Raw genomic sequence first — 11097 nt, forward strand, 5'->3', positions numbered from 1 at the left:
CAAGTCAAGAAGAGTCACGAAAGGGACTCAATGACCAGAAAGCAATACTTCTAATGAGTTCTTCAATAGCGTGGACGAGGGGTGGCCTTATGCCTACCGATACCACGTGATAAATCTTCGTGTCGAGAGTTTACTTCCCCTCGTCCCTTTCCCTTAAGCTTCCGCATTTCTTATTGCAATATTGTGTGTCTTTACATTTTTAGTGTAGTATTTTGCTATGATTGACTATAGGTTGCAAAACTCTTTGGGATAAGATTTTCACACTAATATATTTTAGTTTATATTTTTTCTAGCTATAGGTTAAGATTTTAGAATTTACTTAATTCATCCCTTTCTCCTCTTAGACTACGATCACCTATTGCTTTCAGCTAGCGATGAGAACGATAAGCGACAACTACCACAGCGTTGCTGCCATTGTTCTAGGCACTAAAATGATCGAATGCTTCATTGCACAAGCAAAGTAGCCAACATCTATACATATACATTGAGTCCTTATGGTAAATGATGAACAGTTGTCAATGTCACCACAGGTTTCTGTTGTCAAATTAAACAAAACGGATTGTTAAGCACATTGATTGCATCAGCACTGCTCAAAAAAAAAAACCACGTCCACTACAAAGCTTGCCCATTGATATAGCGTAGGTCGTCGATGCCCCCCTGGCGAAACAAACACAAACCAGTATGGCCATCATTGACTATATCTCTCTATGGAACCAGTATGAGGTCAGTGGCTGTGTGTGTACTGATATGATACTATGATAGTATCATAGTACTAGAGATTAGCTTGAGTGGATGGGAGCAGGCCCACGGACAGTTGACTTCTGACTTCTCCGCTCTAAAAATTGCATGGCAAAAATTTATTTTTTGAGAGAATTAATCCACCATCATATCTAAGTGTGTATTGACCAAGGTTGCTTGTACCATGTACGAGAATTTTTTTCCCCTCTGCACGTCATCAGATTAAGAAAGTTTTCCATCCAAGGAGTAGACACACAAATTGAAATCAAAGAGAAGTCACAGGGGAACAGATCAGATTTTTTATGTTTTTTATAGGACATGAGGGGTCAAGACCCATACAGGTTATGATAGATTAATTTCGGGAAAAAACAAAAGAGTTAGTATAGCCGGGGGGGGGGGGGGTAGTGGGGTACAAGAGACCTTGTAGTCATTCTGATATACTATGTAAATGGTTTCCTCCTTGCTCGATGGATAATTAACCACGGCTAACTCAAATTTGCAAGATGCTCGGAGACAATATAATAATAACTACAATGAAAACAAGCTTATTATTATTAGTTACTGCCTCCATTTCGAACCGTAGAACGTGTTACTTTTATCCGGAAATAGTGTACATCTAGCCTTCTAGATGCGTAGCAAAACTGATATACCTAGAAAAAATAAAACAATCTAAATTAATGGAAGGAGTATTAATCTATTACCTGAGGGATTCCACTACTTCAAGAGGCTGCAAGTATGCTTGGATGTCGAGATTCACAACTTCCCAACATTGCTGCGAGAAATTAAAGGGCATCCAAGGAAAGAGAGGTGGAGGACAAGACGCAGTCACAGATATCAAGATGCCTATTATTTCCTGGAAGCAGATCAGATAATTTTTCCCCTGTGACGATCGAATTTGGTTATATTTGATTCACAAAGCTGTTCTGGATCTGAATGTTGTTTTCCCGCTTTCACTGCCGTCGATAATTTTACAAGCACGTCTGTAGTCTGTAACGTTGTACTTGTATGTAACCTACGGGAATGCTAACTGGCAGTGTACTTGTATGTAAGCCGACGCCTAGATCCAGGGTCAAAACGAAATTTGGCCCAGCCCAACGGCCGGCACGACCGCTCGCGCTCGGCGGGGAGAGGGGCCGCGGCCACTGGCCCTGGGTGACACGACGAGGCCACGCCGCCGCGGTTTCTGAAAGCCACACGCGGTCTCGAGCCTCGACGCGGGGGGGTGCGGTCCATGCGGAGAGGTCCCACCTGGGATTGTGGGATCGGACTCCGGAATATGCGGCGGGGGGGCTGGCATCTGGATCACTGTGTGTGTGTGGAAGCTGCGCCGCGGCGAAAGCGACCCGCATTCGCTGATTGATTCGGCGGGTTGCCATCGGGGTGACGCCCGCCTGAATTGAAAGGAAAAGAAAATCGGGGGTCCGTGCTCGGTCGTGCGTCGGTTTTGCGTTTGCAGCCTCATCCATCCATGACGTTAATGTCGCTATCTGTGAGCACAACTTTTCCGGCCGTCTTGTTGTAAGATCACGCTAGCTGTCAACAATTTAGGCACAAGGGCACCATGAATATGAATGAATTCATACATGCGGTTGTGCGCTGTCCACTCTTAGGCGAGATCACCTCCTACATCTTCATCTGATATCTGCTTAGCACTTCACGTGACTAAGCATTTGATTTCTTTCATGTGCTACGGGCAGACCCATAACCAATTTAAAACAGGTGCTCTTGAATTTCAGTTGAGTGGAGGAAGTGCATTTTTAGTTGCAAAAAGGAAACGTGCATTTTTTTTCTTTTTGCAAAATACGAATAATTATCCAACCATCCGAGGACCAATCCGCAAAACACACCTCAGCCATGACTCATCCGCTGATCAGCGCTAAACCTAGGGGAAAGCAGATTTGCCGCAACCTAACACGCCACCTGTGCCCGTCGCCGTCCTGGGTTTAGTTGAGCCGCCCCGCTTCCTTCCCATTTTGGCGTCTCGAAGCCAGCAGATTAATCACCTCTCTCGATCCACAAATCCCTCCCTCCCTCTCCATTCCGCTCCCTGGAATCGAGGGGCGCGGGAGGACACCGCGAGGCGCGCCGGCTCCTAGGGTTTCCCGGCCGGGTGGGGGGCTCCGATCCGTGCGGGCGGGCATGAGGATTCGGGAGCTCCGGGATGGGCTGGAGGTGGAGGAGGACGAGCGGGCCGAGGAGGCGAGCGGCGGCGAGGTCGTCGCGGTTGTGCGGCTGAAGGCGAAGCGCGCGCTCGTCGGCGCCGGCGCGAGGTTCCTGTTCTACCCGACGCTGCTCTACAACGTCGTCCGCAACCGGTTTGAGGCCGAGTTCCGCTGGTGGGATCGCGTCGACCAGGTAGGTGCTCATCTTCTGCCCGTCTCCACCCTCCCATCTTCTGGAAATTGCGCTAGTGTTCGCGTGTTCTGGAAATTGCGCTAGTGCTGTCGTGTTCTGGAAATTGCGCTAGTGTGTTGGACGCGATTAGGACTTAGGAGCTTGGTAAAAATTGGGGACAGCTATACTGATGTGTTGTTACTTGTTAGTTCTGTTGCTGCTCCTCCAGGGCAGGCTTCCAGGCCTTGATTCACCAAACGTATGCAGACTCCGATTATTATGAACACTTATTCTAATAAGGATTGATACTAGAATCATAGGAAAATACTATATCTGAATTGTGCCAATATTCTCTCGTTGGGCAGGCCTTTCTGGTTTGTTCTGGTTCAGTGTTCGATCTGTACAGTACGCCTTTGGTTTGTGGTATTGCTTGGGACTATGTATGTGTTGCTGTTTTCATAGAAATGTGTTTAGGGATCGTGAGCTCAATCCAAGTAGGCTGAATTCGAGTATTGCTTCATTGCTTGGTCTATGTATATATTGCTGTTTTCATAGAATACGTGTAAGGATTTTGACTTCTTCTGAGCTTTAATTCAAGTAGGCTGAATTCGAGTATTTCCCCAATAGTAAATCAAGTTTCTCCCATTACGAGAAATTTGAGGAGCATTTCTTGTTATGCTTATGATGATATTTCTCTGTATTGCGTTGCAATCTCAATGTCATGCTTTGTTGGGCAACAATGATTAAATGTATCATATGGGTCCGGTCATTGGATCTGATCAGTTGAATTGCTGATTGAATAACTGTAGCCATACCTATTTAATTTGCAGTAGATATTGTAGCCTGATTTTCTTACCACCTCTATCTTCAGTATGTTTTGCTAGGTGCTGTTCCGTTCCCTAGCGATGTTCCTCGCCTGAAGCAACTTGGAGTTAGAGGAGTTGTCACATTGAATGAACCCTATGAAACTCTGGTTCCAACATCCCTATACCAGGTAAATGTTCCTTTACCTCATCGTCTAGCTGCAGGAACAAATAAATTCTATCTGAACTTATAATTGTTATAGCTTGACTGCTAGGCTATTTTCTAACCGAAGTATCTAGATCTTGAGTTTAATACTACACTTAAGTTGGAATATATAGGTCAAGCCCCACTCATTGTGAAATAGTAGAAATTTCATTATCGTCTATGTATTTGCAAAATATAAAGTGGTAAACTATCTGATCATATGTGTCTTTTACATTGCCTTGTTATGCATCATGCAATCGGCAAATCACGTCACATTGGCACTGGTAGACATGAAGTATGGAGGTAGCAACTAGCAAGAATGCAAGATATTGTTTTGTACTATCACCATATATCGCAACAGTTTCTTTTGGTCTAAATAATTATGTAATTCTGTTTTTCAGTCTCATGGTATCAATCATCTTGAAATTCCCACAAGGGACTACCTGTTCGCCCCCTCTCTAGAGCATATTTGTCAGGCAGTGGATTTTATCCATCGTAAGTATTATGCCTTTTTTCTGAACCATGGTGTCAAACATGATTTCAATTTCTGTCTGCCTTTAGGGTTTTTAGAACTTCTATGTGAGGCATCGACAGGTAACTTGTCTTGTTAGATGTCAACTCAGCTTTAGGATGCTAATTTGGTGGTGTGCAATTCAGATCAGGAAGTAGGTGGTAGTTGTTAGGTAGGCTTTAGGGGATGCATGCTTCGATATTTTCTTTGTCCGTAATTGTACATTTTGTCAACTTGAAAGTGAATGATTATATCTGTTAGCTTAAGATTATACTACCTTCGTTCTTACATGTTTGATGTTGGTTAGCTAAAAATTGGACAAACCGACGTCAAACATTCAAGAATGGAGGGAGTATCTATCTGCTATCACTTACCATGATGTATGTCAGGCATGACAAGCTTGTGAGCTAATCCGTAAGGTGCAGTTAGAAAGAGGCAGTTCTTTAATCAGTTAACGGGGGAAAGATAGCTTATTAAATTGTGCTGATCATCGTTTTCATTGGAATTAGAAATATTTAATACAGTCCTATTTGACTTTCCTTGCTATCCCAGAATTGATGTGTCTGGTGATAATCCTCAGAAGCATATTCATTTGACTGGATTGAATAACAAGAAGTCAAAAGACAATGCTGATTCACAGTAGGAAATAGTAATGGATCTCACAGATTCTCTGTCATTGAGCATGGTAGGGTCCAATATGAATAGATGAAGAATTGTACCACAATGCTAATGCTTCATGGCAGAAGCAACAATATAGTAGTAAATCCATGTCATTATGCCATGCTTCTTCTATGGAGGTTTGTGCAGTATTCGGGTAGGGCTAATGACTTGTACTTTTTTTTCCCAGGGAATGAAATGCAAGGTGGTAGCACATATGTCCACTGTAAGGCTGGAAGGGGACGAAGCACCACTATTGTTTTGTGCTTTCTGGTAGGACAAATGATCTACTTAGGCTTTAGATGTCTTGTTTATGTGCATTAATATAAACTTACTATGTGTGCTACATGCAGATCAAGTACAGGAATATGACTCCTGAAGCAGCTTTGGATCATGCACGATCTGTGAGGCCCAGAGTGCTTTTAGCGCCAGCACAATGGGAGGCATGCAATCTGACCTTGGCTATTTCTACTGCATCTATGCTAGTGGTTACTCAGTCTCCAGATTTTCCATGCTGTGGTTGCTGAAATATCTTACGTATTTGATGCAGGCTGTTAAAACGTTCAGCACACTGAACGCCACTCACGACACCAGATGCCTTTCGATTCAGAGCTCAAAACCAACCTGCCCAGCACTATCTTATGAAGAATCCAGTGAACACTTTGGCACGCTGACCAGCAGATGCCTTTCCATACAGAGCTCAGATGAAGACTCCTCAGTAACATCTGATGAAGAATCTAGTGAAGCATCCGTCACAGACCCTGAAATTGATGGCTACGCCACCACCGAGTTTGACAGCGAGCATTTTGTTTTGCCTCGCTGCCGGAGTATGCTGTCCAGGCCGACAAGCCCCACCGGGTGCAGTGACTTAGTCTTCATAACTGAAGCAGATCTCGAGGGCTACGAGTCCTTCACTGATGTTGGGGAGGATGATGTTGAAGACGGAGTGGAAGTAGTAGTCCGCCACAAGCCCATCATGAGGAAGCTCTCCTGCTTCCTTGGGTCCTTGAAGCTCACAAGCAACTGCGAACCCCCACCGAGTCGTTTGACTGAGGTTCGAGCCTGCTAGGTAGATCTGCAATGGTTTCTGCGATCCTTTTTGTACGTTGTGCATCGGCAGAGTGTAATTAGCGGCATGAGTTTGCAAAGCCAGCGGAATTCCCTCGGGAGAGAACTGTATGTTGTTGAGAGAGCTTTGGTCTTCGGGAGAGAAGTGTTTGTTCTGTAGAGAGCCAAAGGTTTGGCCATCGGGAGAGAACTGTTTGTTTGTTCTGTGGAGAATGAGATACTTGCATTCCTGCCTGATTGTAGGTTGTACCTAGTGTTTTCCTGGAATAAAATGGTGTGCATGTTTTGAGCGAATATCTGGCGCCTGTTCGCCACTAAGCTGCAAATCCAATTCAGTTTGTTTGATGTTTTGCCGTTTTGTTCGATGGATCCAGCCGCAGGGACTTTTGCTGGTACAACCGAAAAGCCCGGCACAACCTCATCAAGTGGGCCTCCAAAAGATGCATGAACAAAAGAAAAGAAGTAATGGTCGATGATTTTCTGCCTGGAACTGTTGTGCTCCGTATTTACAGTACACATAGAAGAGTTTTTTCCCCCTTGCCGAACAGCAAGAGTGCGAAACGGTCTAAGTTCCTCTCTAGTGATAGCGAAGCAAGAAACAGTTCAGCACCTCGTAAAATTCCCGCGGACTAATGCGCCCGTGAAGGAAATTCCCGCAAAAGAAGTGGGAAGAGAAGCGAAAAATAAAAGGAAACTTCAGAGATCCTCACTCAAGAACAAAAACATTCCTGCAGCGCTCTCCAAGCCAGCCTCCGGCCGACTACTGATGGTACCCGTTCTGAATCGGCGGCGTCCTGAAGCCGTTGCCTGCCGAGATGCTGAGGTTGGCGCAGGAGCCCGAGGAGGGCTTCTTGGCCATCCCTCCCAGCGCGACGTAGCTCTTGCACGATTTGACCTTCTGCTTGTAGGGGTTGTCCTTCTTGCGCAGGTCCTCCAGGCAGCGCACCTCCGACATGCACGCGAACGACTGGGACTTACCCTCGTAGTACCGAGACAGGCCCTTCCTGCACGCACCACCAAGGCTCTCGCGCGGTCAGGCAACAACATCCTTACCCTTCCGAGGAAGAGGAATCGACTGTTTTCTTTTTGCGCCGGCGAGGAGAGGTAGCGCTACTTACTTGGGCGGGAGCTGCGACATCATGGACGTCATGTCGTAGATGCTGTCCGAGTTCATCCTCCGCAGCGGCTGCGGCACGAACGCGCGCTGGTCGCGCCCGCCGTCCTGGAAGTGGTCCCCCTCGTCGGCGTCGGAGTCGCCGCCGCCGGAGCCGGCCGACGCCGCCTCGAACAGCTCCTCGTCCCCCTCCTCGCCCCCGAGCCTGAAGCTCATGTCGGCTCGCCCTGCACCCCGCCCTGCCCCTGACAGCGCTCTCGCTAGCTAGTTTGCCCACCCGAAGAAAACGGCCCGGCCGGAGACGCTGCTCTGTTTCAGCCGTATGCGTTTCGCTTTCCTTTCCCACTCTGCTGTGCTGATCTCTGGCTTGTGGCTGGGTTCGGGGCATCCGCCTCCGCAGCGCCGGTGCGGTGCCGCGTATATATTATATACAGGCACGGCACGGCGCGGCGCGGCCCGGCCACGCGCCCACTCCCCGCTCGCTGTCATCAAAAGAGAATTCAATGCAGCGGCCGCCCGGGCGTCCTTTGACCAACGCGGCCACGAGTAACGCGCGCCATTTGCTCCGAAGAAACGGAAACGAAAACGAAAAAAAGAACGCGCGCGGTTTGCACCTGCTCTGCTCGCTCGTTCGTGCACTTGCGTCGCGGCCGTAGCCGGCGCTGTTCGGATGCAGGGATCAGTTTTTATTTCGGATTATATCAGACGTTTGATGTTAAGTAGAAAGATTAAATATAAATTGATTATAAAACTAATTACATAATCCGTTGCTAATTCGTGATACGAATCTATTAAATGCAACTGATCCATCATTAGCACATATTTACCGTAGCATAATATAGTTAAACTATGAACTAATTTGATTTAATGGACTCCTCTCGCGAATATAATTAATTTATAATTAAACTATACTCGATACCAGCAATCGGTGACATGCATCCAATGTGTGAAGGGAGTAAAGTTGGACGGAACGAAACAGCGAGGGCACGGCGATGCGACGGACGCTGGCACGGGCCCGGCCGCGCTTCGGGTGGTGGCCGGCCGGTCCATGGGTGTTTGCGCTAATAATAAAGTCGGTCTGGCTGGCCACTCCGGCGCTGCCACACATGATTTTCGGCCCCGGAATCTGTTCCGCGCCCCGGCCTGTCGATCTTATCCTCATCTCAGTTTGAGCCTTTCAGGGGGTTGAGGGCATGGGGCCCGGTTTGGTTCGAACGCCTGCCTGGGGCTGCTGCGGGGCAGAGAGGTGGCATCCGGGAGCTGGCGCGTGGGGCCGGCACGGTGGCGGCGTGGTGGCCACGTCCCGTCCCGAGCTCGCAGGGAATGTTACTTTGCACGCGGGTACTGCCACGTGGCGTCCGATCCTACGGTCGTCGCGGCTGCGATGAATGATGGCTGGATCCGGTAAGATACGGCTTCCGCTGCGAGGAAAGAGGTGCCCCTGCGGTATGGCTGGTTCACACGTCACCGTAAAGCAGCTGGAAGAGAGAGCGGCCACACTGCCACGGAAAGAAAATAAGCCTGAACGCCTGACGTCGATCTCACGAGACGTCAAAGCAGGTGGGAACTCGTGAGACGAGACCTCTCGATCCGGTGTTTAGGCGCGACGTCATTTTCGAGCGATCTATCTCGTTCGAGACCTTTTATTACGGTCAAGCGAACTGGGAACGGAAGGAACGAGCGGAGCGTCAACAGATCAATTCAGCTCGGCCATCATAGCAGATTTACAGAAACGTGCAAGCTTCCCCGGCGAGTACAGCGACGACGAGTTTTGGGGGCCCTAAATAAAAGAAAAAACACGTTTACAGCCCTAGATAAGGAGCTGGCGTGCAGCCTGGAGCGTTGATTTTTGGTTATCTTGCGACGACAGGTAATCGGTCCTACTCCCGGAACAGTAGTATCATCGCGTGCTGTACACCTTTCCATTTCAAAAACCGACAGAGACACATTGTCAAATACAAAACCCCAGCTCAAAGAAACCTCTAGCCCAGTGGAACAACCACGGCGACATGACGAGTTCTGGAAGCCCGACACGCGTCGCCGGCGGGCGCTACGCGCCAAGTGCGTGTCCGGGTGGGGAGCGCGGTGCGCCCGCCACGCCGCGCCGCGGCCGGGACACGTAGGCCAGCGCCGTTCCCGGGGACGCGGCCACGAGGCTCCGGCCAGCGAAGTCCACGGGCCGGCTTTCCCGTGCCTGGCCCGCGTGCGCGGTGGCCCGGCCGTCGGCAACGCCTAGCACGATGTCACGCTGCCCGAACGCGCCTGCTGTCGACTGACGACTGCACACAGTGATGGCGGTGGTCGCTCGTCAGCCTTTCTCACATTTTCTTTTTCCGGTCGTCGAGGCGATCGAAGTGCTCTGTGCTCTAATCCTCAGCATTAATCGCCGCGCTTTGCGCGTCTAATCGAGGTTACGGCAGTCATCATCAGGACCTGGTTGTCCGCGTCACGGGTGCTCCGAGCCAGGCGTTGTGGATAGGCACGGAAGCCCCTTGTACGGACGCTTGGCACCGCCGGGCGTGACGTGACCGGCAGGCGGGGTGCCGACCACGTACAACTAGGGTAGAGTTCAAACCCTGGCAGCGATGGTTGCGTTAGGATTTGGGCTGGGTCCCGTTGTTTTCACTAGAGTTGTTCGGCCGATGCGGTAAATCGCGCCGTGTAAGCTGTGGCAGCGGACGTGATCGACCGGTCGGCGGTGAGCGGCACGAGCCGTACGCAGTTAAAGACCGGAGACCACACGGGGTTCCACCTGCCGACCGCGCGTGGTTGCATCCAACGGAACGAAACTGGGGACGGGCAAGACCAGTCCGGCCCGTGAAAACCGTCGCCGGAAAACGGCCAAACTGATCGCGCGCCGCGCTCGCCGCGTTTGCCGGGCTGGCATGGCTGGCTGCCTCGGGGTTCCGAGCCGCGGCGGCCGAGCGCCGAGCGCCAGCGGCCGGCGAGCGACGCGGTCACGCGGCATGGGCTGGGTGGGAACGGCCGAACCAGGATGGCCGCAGAGAACGCACCACCATGTGGCGTGTCGCGCGCGTGCGTCTGTGGATATGGGCGGCGCTCGTGGCGACCCCCTCTCTTTTCTTACTGATGGATCTGGATGCCTCCTGCTTATCCCCCATTATCCGGCAATCCCGAAACGGGCTCGCCGAGGCGGTAAGATTTGCTGCGTGACGCACTGCGCGCCTCTCGAACGAGTCGTCGTCGCGCAGCGCAGTAGAGCATGTTACTAGCAGCAAAGATACGACGGCCGGATCGATCGTGAGGAGCACGTGGGTTGGGCTTTGGACCATCTGATCTGATCCAATCATCAACGAGACTGGTCCGGGCTAGGTGCCACGTTTCGGCGCGCCGGGGCGAGCGGGAACGGGAAAACGCGGCCGGTCGTCACCACTTTTGGCTGGGCCCCAGCCCGACAGGGCCTTTTACCAGCCACAAAGTTCGTGTACAGCTGGTGCCATGTGACAGGTGCTCCTCCAGCACCTGCACGGCTGGTCTGCTGCTACGTGCGCCGTAGCCATCAATTGCAGGTTCCAAAGCCCCGGCGGCGCACGTATCCATCGCGGGATTCAGCTCGGCGATAAGCCGATAACGCCTTGTGCCTCCACAGCTTTTGGCCTCGAGATTCGGGGATGGGAAGCGCAGGAGACGTTCGAAACGGAGACGT

General features: G+C 50.3%; 2 protein-coding genes across 2 annotated transcripts; one reads left to right on the forward strand and one right to left on the reverse strand.

Moving 5' to 3' along the window:
* The first annotated feature begins 2639 nt into the window (after window positions 1–2639).
* LOC112888099 (putative dual specificity protein phosphatase DSP8) lies at window positions 2640–6610 on the forward strand. Its single transcript, XM_025954452.1, has 6 exons — window positions 2640–3093; window positions 3944–4066; window positions 4482–4575; window positions 5439–5521; window positions 5602–5691; window positions 5799–6610. The coding sequence occupies exons 1-6, from the start codon at window positions 2878–2880 to the stop codon at window positions 6315–6317; spliced, it is 1125 nt and encodes a 374-aa protein (XP_025810237.1). The 5' UTR covers window positions 2640–2877; the 3' UTR covers window positions 6318–6610.
* Window positions 6611–6767: 157 nt separating this feature from the next.
* On the reverse strand, window positions 6768–7843 carry LOC112888100. The gene is made up of 2 exons (XM_025954453.1): window positions 7435–7843; window positions 6768–7320 (listed from the first exon to the last, which is right to left on the reverse strand). Exons 1-2 carry the CDS (start codon window positions 7644–7646, stop codon window positions 7077–7079), a joined length of 456 nt encoding a protein of 151 aa, XP_025810238.1. The 5' UTR covers window positions 7647–7843; the 3' UTR covers window positions 6768–7076.
* Between the last annotated feature and the right edge of the window lie 3254 nt (window positions 7844–11097).

This window comes from Panicum hallii, chromosome 3, assembly GCF_002211085.1.
Source record: "Panicum hallii strain FIL2 chromosome 3, PHallii_v3.1, whole genome shotgun sequence".
Lineage (NCBI taxonomy): Eukaryota > Viridiplantae > Streptophyta > Magnoliopsida > Poales > Poaceae > Panicum > Panicum hallii.